The sequence below is a fragment of the Diadema antillarum genome, unplaced genomic scaffold (genome assembly GCF_040938485.1).
Source record: "Diadema antillarum isolate AM-2024a unplaced genomic scaffold, OU_Dant_1.0 seq00000182_RagTag, whole genome shotgun sequence".
Lineage (NCBI taxonomy): Eukaryota > Metazoa > Echinodermata > Echinoidea > Diadematoida > Diadematidae > Diadema > Diadema antillarum.
Genome location: NW_027271249.1, coordinates 1,916,891 through 1,930,488, shown reverse-complemented (window position 1 = coordinate 1,930,488; position 13,598 = coordinate 1,916,891). Strand labels below are relative to the sequence as shown.

Genomic DNA, 13,598 nt, shown 5'->3' with positions numbered 1-13,598 from the left:
TAAACACAAATGTATTTGGCAAATAGGGATTCCATCTACATATGAATGAATCAATCATATTTGAAAGGAATTGTGTATTTACTAACTGTTTTTAGAACATTTTAACGTGAAAAATGTTAAAAGTTATTAGGCAGAAACTGAAAACAGAACTTTCATGATCAAAGCACAACACAATTACCTTTCAAATTGTGTTTACATGTACACATTATAGTAATCTTGAGACTATTCAGAAGGAACTCTGGCACTATTATAACTGGCAAAATAAGCACTCAACAACAACAAAAAAAATGTTTCTGGTATACATTTTATGTTGCATGATCAATTACATCAGTGCAGGAGTATGAACTGACCCCACGTCAATACTAAAAAGTTACATGATCTGATATACCTTTCTCCTAGGCTTTCTTCTTGAGTTTTCATCTGGAGCGAAGGACTTTCTCTTTTTATATGGTCTGGTAGTGATAGTGACAAACTGAAATAGAAACCAAGAGAGCACAAAATTTTATTAACTATGGCATTACAATCTGTATGCCCACCTTTAAAAGAAAATAAAGAAATTGATTATAATCAAGTCAAAGCACTGTCCAGACACTACCGGGTATAGCATTTAGCATTTAGAGTGTGAGTCAAGATCATTAATTTTTACACTTTCACTTGAAAAACACACTGGAAAATTAAAACCTGACAGTAAAAAGAGCAACATTGCAGCAGAATTAATATCAAAACTTACACCTGTTGCATGATGCAGACCAAGGTGAAACTATACAAGTAATTTGAATTGTAGACATTCTCAGAGTTTAACATAAACTCCTTGAATTGGGAGGTAGGGACGAATTTAGAAAATATATCCACAAGTACATTGTATACAAATGATCAAGTAAATTCACATCGATCAACTTTGCCATGTGTGATGATTACGGTTATCAAGCAAGCTCTGATTTCTTAATTTTTTTTTTCCTGACCTGACATGGTTCTGGAATGGCGAGTGGTTCTGAAGGCTGTTGTACATATGGATCTCGTTCAGGATAAGAGGTCACTGGCAAGCCCAGAATGCCTGACACATCCATATCTCGAGAGTCATCTCTTGATGTGGTCGGGAGATTTGCATGGCATGTTGATGGGGTATCACAAAATGCCCTCTGCAGGATCTACACATTTAAGAGTGAAAAAAAAAAAGTGAAAAAAAGGAATCTGTCATAAGGCTAAGCCCCTTGACTACTGGTGTTCAGTGCAGGGTTGGACAAGCAGCAGCAGCTAGAAATCAATGATTCACAGCAAGTTGAATGAATTCCATTGAGAAATAAGTTCTTATGGCGCAGATAACCACACATACACTTGTAGAGAGAAAGAGAGAGACAGACAGACAGGCAGATCACAAACACATACACATTTCTCAACCAACTTCTGTCAATCTGCTACAATCATTGATGTTTCATGCCAGAGTTGAGCTACACTATACTTGAAGGATATATCGCATCAGTCATACTTGCCAACTATACCGCTTTTGGGAATACCCTGTTTTCAAGAGAAATATCTGTTGCTTTTAATAGACATCGATTGTGAAACAGAGCAAGTCTTTCTCTCCCCATTATCCCCCCTTAACATCTCCCATGAAGCGGGACTTCTCTTTTTTTTTTTCCTTCCCCGCTAGAAATGAACAAGATGAGCAGGAAACATTTAAGCATTTTAACATAATGTTTACATTTCCTGTCACAAAGCTTCTTACAGTGGATTTTTTTGTACCCCTTTTTCCTGCAAATGAATTACCAACACTTTTCAGCACAATGTGTTTTCAAAAGACATCATTCATTGGTATCTCACTGGACAGAGTGGTTAGATGTTTGACACCTTCTACGTACTGGAGCAGTTTTTATTAAAAACAAAATTATATGCTTACAAGACTCAAACAGTATATAATGATTTGCCTCATGAAGCAACTATGCAAATTGTAATACATGTTGTCATTCCATCATACTGAATGAGGACATGTTAATTCAATTCTGGTCTTGCATGATTGTGACAATTCCTATACGAAAAGTCCAGGCAATGTTCATCATTTCAAATCATGTAGTTAATTTAAATTGAGAGCTCCATGTTTAGATTTGTGGAATTAATTCTCGCTATCGCCAATGACGTAAAAAACCTCCTGTGCACACTGAAGAGCTCTGTCACAGGGATTCCTCGGTCCCTTGTTCGCTTCCGGTTGTCTCACGCAAGTCGCAGTTCCCATACGATTCAATGGAGTTCTTTGTCTGCTTTTCCAATGTTAGCCCTATTTTTCATGGCTATAATTCAGCTTAAAAGAGCAGGCAACCAGCTTTGAACACTATCTATAGGAATGCATGCATGGGAGCTAATCGATTACCATGTTTTTACAAGAATGAGTAGGAGGTTCACACATTATTTAGAAATGTAGCAGTGCAATTCCATTACAATACCACCTGTGTAGAATTTTTTTTTTTGTTCTGCCTTCTTGTGCCCCCCCCCCCCCCCATGAATTCTTCTGGTGAAGTTGCTGTGTCATCATCCTTCGTGTTCACTGTGATTTGTAACACGTCATTCACATATTATGAAAACATTCTTATTCCTTACCCCAAGCACTATAAATTCTGAAACTCTGTACCCAGCATTCTTATATTCTATAACAGCATTCTTATATTTTATTATTTTGTTCAAATGTAAAGGTGAAAATAAGTAGGAGCTAGTATTCAGGATTTTTGAAAGTAAAATCGACTGATGTTTATAACTCCGGGCAAACCAAATAATAGCTTACTGTACGGTACTTGGAGTCAAGCTGGAGGAAAAAGAAGAAATCCAGTACTAAGGAATCTTCATCAAGAAAGATGTCCGATGGATTAAACAATCCCAACACGCCTCTTCTACAGCAACGAGTACCTTTAATTTCATAATGAGGACTTTTCACCACTGCTCCCCCTCTATTAAGGACAAATTGTATACTTCTTTTGTCTAACCACACTATTAAATTGGAATATGCTAAGAAATCCTGGGATCCATATACAGTAAAAAAAACAAAAAAACAACAACAACATCCATGTTTTAGAAAAGGTGCAAAGACAGGCAGCAAGATTTGTATCCAATTCATACTGGAGGGATATACAATATTACACTTGTGTGACACATCCTCTGATAGGACAGACAAGAGGCACATCGACTCACATGCCTGTACAAGTTCCTCCATGGCCACCTGGACATACTTACAGTAGCATACTCAGAATCGAGTTCACAAGATAAAGAAGGGGACATACCAAGCAGTTTGTGATGGATCAAACTTCATCTTAAATGTCTACAAATTTCTTCTTTTGTTTTTCCACGCACTGTAAAAGCATGAACAATTTGGCTCCATCTCCTATTATTTTCCCAAAATGATCCTCCTAAGTTTGAACATGCCCTTTTTTGAGGACCCGTCCTTCTCATCCTTTTTCTTAAAGTCCACCCTCTATGCAACCTCCCAGGCAGGAGTTGTTTGGGAGGTCTACTCATCCAAGATCCAAGATCTACCAGTCTCCTCATGTTGATGATCATTGAAATCTAAAAATGGGACCTCCGGGCCGCCGTGGCTGGAGCCATTTAGCTTCTCAAAGTTCACATTTTTCCTGGGCCCCCGTCTTATAAAGCCTTCAAATCAATCACAAGTCCCCAAATCAATCGCAACTTGCATTGCAGCTCTCACAAAACTTGTGATTGATTTCTATCACAAGTCTTCAGGCCTGGGCGCCCCTGCTCTAGAACTTGGTGCTAATGGTGGGCCAGTGAACCCCACCCCTCATAGAGTCATACATAAGTAGATAATCTACACACACTCTGTTGAACAAACTAATGTAGAAACAATCAAGATGGCACAAATGTAGAAGTTCAACAACAAATGTGGAAATTGCCCACAATTGTAGAAAACGTAAACATCAACCACTAGATTTCTATATTAATGTAGAAATTTTCAACCACATACAATGAAAAATGTTAATGAACAGTGCAAATTAATGCTTTTCTCGTCCTGTGACTTGAATATTTCTATGTTATTATTAGCGGAGGTTTCTACACTACCAACACTACTGGGAATAGATATACAATATAGGTATTGTGTCCATTTGTGGGTGATTTCCTACATTTAATACCGGTACAGTACCGGTCCCGGTAATTGATGTAACGCGTTTACTTACACTTGTTTAAAAGTTACAGTGTGTAGGCCCTATTTACATCAGCGGGCATTTCTACATTTACGAGCGTTTCTACATTGTGGGTTTAAAGCCCAAACAAAGCACTGGTACGCCTGCAAAAGTTGTCAAATTTCGCTCCCAAATGTGAACGTATGCTTAGGAAATGTGCAGGATAGCGATGTTATTACAAGATATTCGATGGGTAACGACGAAAATGCGAAATATTAACCAAAAAAGGTTCAGTCTCAATACTTACCCGAACGGGGTCAGGCTAAACTCGGACTCGGGGGTAACTCAGCTTCGCTTTGACGGCGGGATGAGTTGTAATAAATGGTTGTCCCTCTGATTGTACAATGTTGTCCTATGGGAGCGGCCTGTATAAACTAGCGCTTCGTGTTCTGGCTACTCACAGTAATGGTCCGAGTTGTTACAACGCGCGCATCAAAAACCTCTTTTGCGCGCATGCAAAATTAGTGTGCGCCTATCAAGCACCTCTAAAACAATCAAAGGCGCTTGATAAACAACAACAAAAACTCCAAAGACCGCGCGTCTCAGCAATTGAGGACCGCGCGCTGTCATTTTTGTTTTGTTTTGTACAGGATTACGTTAGCACGCACTTTCCTGTCCATTCAATTCAGTAAGGCCTCATTTGGTATTATGCAGTGGCCAGTAGAATGTGGCGATCACTTACTGCGTGTGAATTGTCTGATGACTGAAGTAGGGTCGAATTTTTCCCGAGACCGAGTTAGTCTGGAGCCTTCTGGAATAAAAGTCGGTTGTACACTTGTACAACTGTATTATTATTTTTCTCAAAATACTCCAAACCGACTCATCATTCCGGCAAACCGCGTCAGCCAGGTAAGTTTCTTAGTGGACTCTTTCGATATATTGCAAGCAAAAATGAAATGGTGCTAGACGGGTTCTCAAGCACTTACCGAAACTTAGTTTTCACTTTAAAACTCCCTCTCTGGCTCTGCTTGTACGTAGCTTCGCTCCCTCGCCTGCATTTCACGGCTTTCTCAAATCGAAATGTTTATATGTGTGCATTCAATTATGACTATTAAACAACTCAAGAGAAGTCTACTGTATACAGCGTGTATTAATATTACGTAATGGAGCGCGAGCACGCACTAGATAACCCAAACTCAGAGCGAAACCACTGCCAACCCGCAGCCCGCGGCCCCGGGTCGTTGCGGTTGGCGACAAACAAGCTGGCTGCTACTTCGACTTGTACTCTCGCTGGTATCGAAAATCGAACGGCGACGCGAAGTTGTGGCCGTACGTACTCTACGCGGCAATATTTTTCAAATATGTAAAGAGGGAGTAAAGAATTTGGATTAAAATGTAGCTGGACGTACCCTCCCCTTCTTCCTTTCTCCTGTTCTTCTCTTGCTTTTCTTTGTCGATTGGCTGTTTTCTGTAGGTTTCCGAATAAATATGGTCGGGACCGTACCGGGCTTGAGAAGTTTTTTCGTGGGCTCATATCCCATCACACGCGCACGAATGTCCTCTTGAAAGCATTGCGGCTCAAAGTGGTCTTCGCACACCACCCGATTGCGATTGAATTTGTATGTTTTCACATCAAATTTATCCGTGCCGATGTTACGTAGCCATTTTGCACACCGTTCCCTTTCTACTTCAGGGTTGGGTATCTGAAAGAAGCTCTTTTTCTTGCCTTTTCCTTGCGTATTCGTACACCCAAACGCTTGACACATCGGCATGATTATAGTATGTCCGCATTTCCGCAATCCAATTGTAGCATAGCATAAACAAGAACGTGAACAACGAATTGTGCAAGTAGAAGAGACACGATGAGCTAGAAAATTTCTCGCGCGCAGTGAGGGTCGTACGTCATAGAGATAAATGGAGGTATGCATCACGTACTAAGTATCGTATGCATTCACAGGAGGTGATCCCCCGTTGCTGACAAACGAGGGAACGAAAGGCCTATCTTGCATAGTCTAGTCACAGGAAATATGATTTCTTTTTGTTTTTGTACATATATAGCGGCTGAATTGAATTAGTATTCCGCTTAATTATTAAATTTAATTGGTCTGAAAAAAAAGAAAGATTAATACAGATGTAATACGTTTCTCAGTAATCGGGTCAAGAGGAAGCCAGGGCAGGGCGCACCAGGTGTGCGCCCCCTCTTTATTTTTTGTTAACCCCCCCCCCCCCAAAAAAAAAAAAATGAAAAGAAAAATAAAAGGGGGCGCATATGCGCCCCGTTTTATTTTTGTTAAGGCGCCTCGGGCCCTCGATCCCCTTTACGGAATTCCTGGATTCACCCCTAGCTGTTTCTATTTTATGTCAGGAGATCTGAGAGATTAGATCCTACCTCAGAGCATGTCAATTTTTTCAGCTCGACAATACCGCTTCGCAAATGCTATATTTTAATAGAAACAGACGTTTACATAAATTAAGTTGCTATATGTATTAAAATGTAGCCAGTAGCAAGAAACTACCTACACGATGTATTTTTATGCCTCCACTGCGAAGTGTCGCCGGAGGCATTATATTTTCGGGTTGTCCGTCCGTCTGTCTGTCCTTCCATCCATGGGGCATGATCATTTTTGTGGACAGCATAGCAACAAAATCGTTTGAGGTATGAAACTTGGCATATGTATCTGTGAGTGGGTGAAGTTGTGCCTATCAACTTTTTGGTGTACATGCCCAAGGTCAAAGGTCTAAAGGTCATGGTAAAAGTTAAATGCTCGAAATTTCACTAATGATTTCCCCATAAATAATCTATGCAATGCCTGAAGGTATTTTCTTGAAACTTAGTGCATACATGAACTACCAACGAAATATTCTCCAGAGAGTTGTGTTGAGAGGTCAACGGTCAAATAAGGTCAAGTGAAAATGTTAAAATGTACAATTTTTTTTTCTCCATATCTCAAATGGTTCAAGGTATAGTAATGGAACTTAGTTTACATATATGTATATAGCTAACTAGCAGTAATTATCTAGGTAATTTAGGGGTCAAAGGTCAGGGTCAAAGGTCAAGGTCAACTCGAAATTTCACCATTTTCCTGATAATTATGCAATTCCTTCAGGATTTTTCTGAAAACTTTGTGTATAATGTAGGCTACCTAGGTACCCAATAGAGAATCTCTGGGTATCTTTTTTTTGTGTGTGCAATAAGGTCAAAGGTCAAGTGAAAGTGCTAAATTTCACTCGCATCTACTTCCTTAAACTTATAAAACTTGAGGGTCAAAAGTCAAGGCAAAATCCTCAAATCTCCAAATACGTGTACCTGCACTCTTAGACAATCACCATTCATCCAATGGAACCTAGTTCAAGGGAAATGAACATTCGACACATTTGTTAAAAACCTGTCATTTTAATATTTCGTCAATTATGTGAAACTGTCATCACACATTGTCAAGACATTGTACTATAGACCTATTACGAGAAGCATGCATTATATGGCAGAGGCATACCAGTTACCATGGCGACATTTCTAGTTTTTGTGTGTGCATCCACATGATGTGTCACACTGGAGGCATTAAATTTTCGGGTTATCCGCTTGTCCGTCCATCCTTCCGTCCATCGATCTCCGTTCATAAGCTAATCATTTTTTTTTTGGACATGCAGCACTATCGCACACTTAAAAACCATATTCAGGTATCATAATGAAACTTTGCAACAGTATGTATGTGATATGAATGAACAAAGTTGTGTCTCTCAACTCTAGGGTTCACATGCTTAGGGGCAAAGGTCAAGGTCAAATCCTCAAAATGTCATTATTTTCCCCATATCTATGCAATGCCTGAAGATATTTTCTTGAAGCTCATGCATGAATTACAGTACCGGTACCAGATAAAGATTCTCTGATGAAAGTTTGGGACCATGATGAACCGCCAAAGGCCGAAGTTCAAGGGTCGAGTGAAAATGCTAAAATTTCACTTTTTCTCCATGATTTTGAAAATGGTTCAAGGTTTCTTCATGAACTTGGTACATATGTATGTATACTGCTTGGCAGTGATGCTTTTGGGAATTTGGGGGGTCGTGGGTCAAAGGTCAAGGTCAAATCCTCACAATGTCACCATTTTCCTCTATATGGAATGCCTGAAGTTATTCTCTTGAAACTTAGTGAATATTTATGCATGTAGGGGCTTATGCCTGACAGTGATTCTCTTGGGAATTTCAGGGTCATGGGGTCACCAAACGTCAAGGATCAAAGGCCTGTTTTAATTGCTCAGATTTTATATTTTTAATGCTGAAATTACACTTTTTCTCCATACTTTTGAGATTAGTCAATACATAAACTTTTTAAAGGTTCATAAGTCAAATAAAAATCCTCAAATCCCCAAATACCTGCTCTCTTTATTGCCATTCATCCAATTAAACCTAGTGCAAGGAAAGTGAACACTCAACACATTTGTGACGAACATGATGTTTTTTATTTTTGGCAAATTATGTGAAACTGTATAAATTGTCACACATTGTCGAGACGTACATGACTATGGACCTACTGGGAGAACCATGTGTTATCGCTGAGGCATACCAGTGTCACCATAGCAACATTTCTAGTTTGAGTGTAGTTTGTATGGGTTTTTTTTTATGCGAGTCACAGTGAAGAAATCATTGTATATCTGAAGTTATTTGCCCAAAATTAACTTCCTACCATGCCCTCCCCTTTTTCAAAAACTGACTCACTCATGCACACCTGTCCCAATAATGGTTCCTTCCCACAGCAAACATCTACCAAGGCAGTGGTCTGCTTGCCCAAGGACTGTACCACTCTCAGGGAGGGGTTTCAGCTGCTTGTAGGTGTGGCGGATATCCACATGCCCCGCATGTGGGTTGAGCGGGATCCTAAGGATAGTTCAAGCCAGGTGAGCCTGTCAAACCATCACCAACTCACACAGGGCTTTTCTTTTGTTTATGTACAGTGCACTCGCATTATAACGAACATGGCTACAACTAATTTAGGCACTAACGTTATTTGCTGTATTCTCGTAGGATCTGTTGTTGTTGAATTGTTGGGTTTTATTATGAAAAAAAAAAGTTATATAATGAAAGAAAACTGCCTAACCTGAGGACTTAGTTGTATCGGGAGTTGACTGTAGAGCTAGGCTGGAGCTTTAATATATTGATCAATTCCTACACACAACAAATCAAAAGATTCACTCCATAGACTAGTACAAATGAAATGCAAAGTGAAAACTGTAACGATGCTGTTTCAAAATTGTTTATGATTTGGGTACATTTAATACATCAGTGAGTAGATAACTCAGTGGTTTTGGATTAATTTTGTTCTGCATTCATTGTTTGGAAGAAATAGTTTACACATCTGTATCAAATAAATAAAATTCCACTCAGTTCAAACAGAATCACTTGAAAAGAGATCAATAACGTGTTGGCAACTGTAGATCTGGCATCATATTCTTCCTCAAGGTGTTTACCCTTATCATGTCCCTCCAGGCTTGCATGCTGACATTCTACCCGGACTTTGAGTCGACCAGTCTGGAGAAGCCAGAGATCATACTGTTGCTGGACTGTTCCAATTCCATGAAGGAGGGGCCGCTCAAACAAGCCAAACAGATTCTTCTTTTAGCTCTCCACCACATGCCAGATGACTACCTTTTCAATGTTGTCACTTTTGGGACAGGTAAATGTATATAATTATATATGCAACTTTTTTGGCCCTTTTTGCAGTTTTGCACATCAATTGCCTTCAATAAAAAAGAAATCAGGGGAGGGCGATATTCCTTGTGTTGACACAGTTTGTGAGTCAAAAGCCAGTTCAGCGTGCTTGGGGACCCTTCATTTTGCAACTGGCTGCCTATGATTTCAACAGACAAGATCCATCTGTAGATTACACAATAAATATTATTCAACATCTTTACCTGCCTCTGCTGGGGTCCATTTCATGAAGTCATCACAAAAAAGTCTTTTCATATAAATCTCAAAATAGCCAAAGTTGCTCACAGGCTATGAGAGATTTTCCAATCAGAGGTAAAATCCACTTCATGAAGAATCTCGAAAGTGCGTCTTTTGAGTAGAAAGTCTCTTGTAAGACTTTAATGGAAGTGACCCCTTGGGCAGCATGCACATTACAACCTTATCAATATTCTGCTTTGGTTTGAAAGGGTTAATTACATGCTAGGTTCTACATCAACACTTCACTCCATTCTGTAAAAGTTTAAAGGACATGTCCACCTTCATAAACATGTCTATTGATAGACTGCAGCAATATTAGTAGATCACATTGGTGAAAGCTTCAGTAAAATATTACAAAAAATGTTCAAAAGGTATGAATTTTTGAAGTTTTAGTTCCGGGATCACTGGATGTGAAGACTATTACTGCTTGTGATGTCATATGTGTAGAAGGATAGTAAGAAAATGTAACAAAAATAAACTTTTTTTCACTTTTCTCTCATGATAAAAGAGCACATGACTTGCCTCTCTCAGAAGGCAGGGGGAGTAATATTACCCTTGCTACCTTTATAATGTATGTCAGTTACAAGCTAGGGAATGGGAACTTTTTTCATGAAATGAAAATTATTGTAATTCTCTTTATATTTTTGCTATAAATGAAAGAAAAAGATTATTCAAAGGGGTGAAGGTTCAGATGTGAGTAATTTCGTCAATTTGTAGAGGGAGAAAAATTAAAGAATCTCACACCTGAACTTAACTATTGTTTAGTATACTTGAGGCCCCCAAGTTATGTTTAAAACAGATGTTAACAAAAGAAGCAGCCTCCAAACCAAACCAGTCTGTAGCCTACTGTTAAAAAGGAAATTTTTGCAGTGTAGAAATTTTCATGCATTTCGCGCAACCAGAAACCAGCGTGAAAGTAAAAGCACTTGAATGTTCTTGTTTGCCATATATGTTCCAGTAGTTTGTGTCTTGATTTCACAGAATTAAAAACACACAAAACTCTTCTAACCCCGCCGAGCATGAAAAATTAGTCACACGAAAATCACTTTTACAGTATGTAGGTGCCTCTACTTAGTATCTATGTATTCATATGCAATTTGACTTTTTTTTACACAAGGTTTTGAGGAACTCTTTCCAAACAGCCAGGCCAAGACAGATGCCACGGTTCAAGCTGCCACAACCTTCATCAATGACGCCCAGGCTGTCCAGGGCAACACGGATGCCTGGCGCCCTCTGCAAACATACTTCCTCCTGCGCTCTGACAACGGACTCCAGAACATTTTCCTGGTGTCGGACGGTCACATCAACAGTGAGGGCAGCACGTTGAATGCCATCGCTCAGAATAACCAGCATTGTCGTGTCTTCACGTTCGGTGTCAGGTATGTATTCCCACGTCCCATGCTCCCATTTTGAAGGAGTGTTTGTAATGATCGACAGTACAAAAGTGTAGCTGGAACTGCAGTTGCTATGGTAATGACTTACCAGTAATAATACTCACATCTACTTGTTGGCTGAGTGGATGCTGCCAGATAAGTTTGATATATTGGGCCATTTTGAGTGCACCATTTACTGGCATCTATGGCCTTTGTTGTTGCTGTCGTGCATTAAATGATGATTCTCATTATCACCCTCATCTATGAATAATTATCATTCACAACTCAGTACTGGGCAATATTGTATTGCTGTCCTGTGTAATTTTGTTTTCTTTTTTGCTGATAAATCTCATTTGTTATGCATGCACCTTGATTTTGTACTCAGTAGACATGCTAATGCAAATAGAGCACTTCAGGTATTGGCTGCAGATGTTCACAATTATCATAAACTACAGATATAATAAGATGGTTGAATGAATAGATTAACGAGTGAAAAGAGAGATAGGCCTACATTACATTGATACTTTGACAGGGGGATGAATTGAATAGACAAGTACAAATTGTACATAAAGTGAAAAAATGATCGGATACATGGTAATTAGCTTTATTGTTTGAGAACAATCAATGTTGTTAGAAGGACTTCCACTGGTGATTGAACGACGTACATGTAAATGATTATAAAGAGTATTAGGAGGAAAATTCTTGTACAATGCTGATGTGGTGATGATGGTGATGTGGTGATGATGGTGATGTTGATGATGATGATGACAGTGATCTTGACAGTTATAATGATACCGGTAATGGCACTCATTTCGTTCACAATTGTTTTTGCTTTCCTTCAGTGCGAGTGCCAACAAGCACCTCCTGAAGGCCATGGCCCGGGTGGGTTGTGGCGCCTTTGAGTTCTTCGACTCCAGCGCAAAGTCCCGATGGGAGAAGAAGGTAAGGGTGTGGCCCTTGTCTTACCACTGTGTGTTTTGATTTTTACCTCCATTAACGGAGGAGGTTATGTTTTCATCAGCATTTGTTGGTTGGTTGGTTGGTGGGTTGGTTGGTGGGTTGGTTGGTGGGTTGGTTGAAGGGTTGGTTGAAGGGTTGGTTGGTTGGTTGGTTGGTTGGTTGGTGGGTTGGTGGGTTGGTGGGTTGGTTGGTTGGTTGGTTGGTTGGTTGGTTGGTTGGTTGGTTGGCAGGTTGGTTGGTTGGTGGGTTGGTGGGTTGGTGGTTGGTTGGTTGGTGGTTGGTTGGTTGGTTGGTTGGTGGGTTGGTGGGTTGGTTGGTTGGTTGGTTGGTTGGTTGGTGGGTTGGTGGTTTGGTTGGTTGGTTGGTTGGGAAAATACCTCAAAAAGTTGAGAATGGATTTGGTTGAAATTTGCAGGAAAGGTTGAGATTGACACAAGAGAGCAGATAATTGAATTTTGGTAGTAATCCAGGAATTTTTATGAATTTTTATGAAGGATTTTTTGACATTTTGGCAGCTAGGGTCAATAAACTTGGTAGTTCAAGGTGCACATTTTGAGGTGTTCATACGTGCAATAAAGTTGTGTGCTGTATTTTCTGCTAAGGCAAGGCATGTGGTGTAGCTTGGCAACAAAAGGCTTCTATATTGGAAAATCGGGTGACTTTCAGCTTGCATACATATGGGTGGAAATCACTGATCTTATGGAAGAAGCTGTAATGAGTGTCATATTTGTATTTTTGATGTTTGATGATATCGCTATTAAAAAATTGCAAAAAATGCCGTACAGAGAATAAATTCATCAAATCAAATCAAATCAAACAGGTGAAGTCCCAGCTGAGCAGGGCCCGACAGCCCTCCGTCTCGACCCTCCACGTGGAGTGGAAGCAGTTTGACGAGAACCCGGAACCTCCCGTCCAGGCGCCCAGGCAGCTCACGGCACTCTTCAGCGGTTCCAGGCTGGTGGTCTACGGCTTTGTACAGCACTGCACTCAGGTAAGATGAAGTTGTAGCATTATCTCGCTGGTAATGCATGAGTTAATTAGCCAATAGTGCACCATAAATTTTATGGTGTCCTTGTACAGTTAAACCTGTCTTAGTGACCACCTGTCTATAGCGGCCACCTGCTGTATACAGCCACTAAAGACAATTCCCTCCGAGAGAAAAAACATGTTAAAGAGCCACAGTATTTTCGTGGCATGAAAT

At 39.9% G+C, this 13,598-nt stretch overlaps 1 protein-coding gene across 1 annotated transcript in view; it reads left to right on the top strand.

The window, feature by feature from the left end:
* The window catches only part of LOC139728529 (uncharacterized), a 78,455-nt gene that overhangs the window by 21,890 nt on the left and 42,967 nt on the right, over positions 1 to 13,598 (top strand). The window contains exons 13-17 of the mRNA XM_071639465.1: positions 8,876 to 9,016; positions 9,606 to 9,792; positions 11,182 to 11,443; positions 12,280 to 12,379; positions 13,218 to 13,388. Of these exons, the coding sequence (XP_071495566.1) occupies positions 8,876 to 9,016; positions 9,606 to 9,792; positions 11,182 to 11,443; positions 12,280 to 12,379; positions 13,218 to 13,388 (861 nt within the window). The remainder of the gene's footprint in view (positions 1 to 8,875; positions 9,017 to 9,605; positions 9,793 to 11,181; positions 11,444 to 12,279; positions 12,380 to 13,217; positions 13,389 to 13,598) is intronic.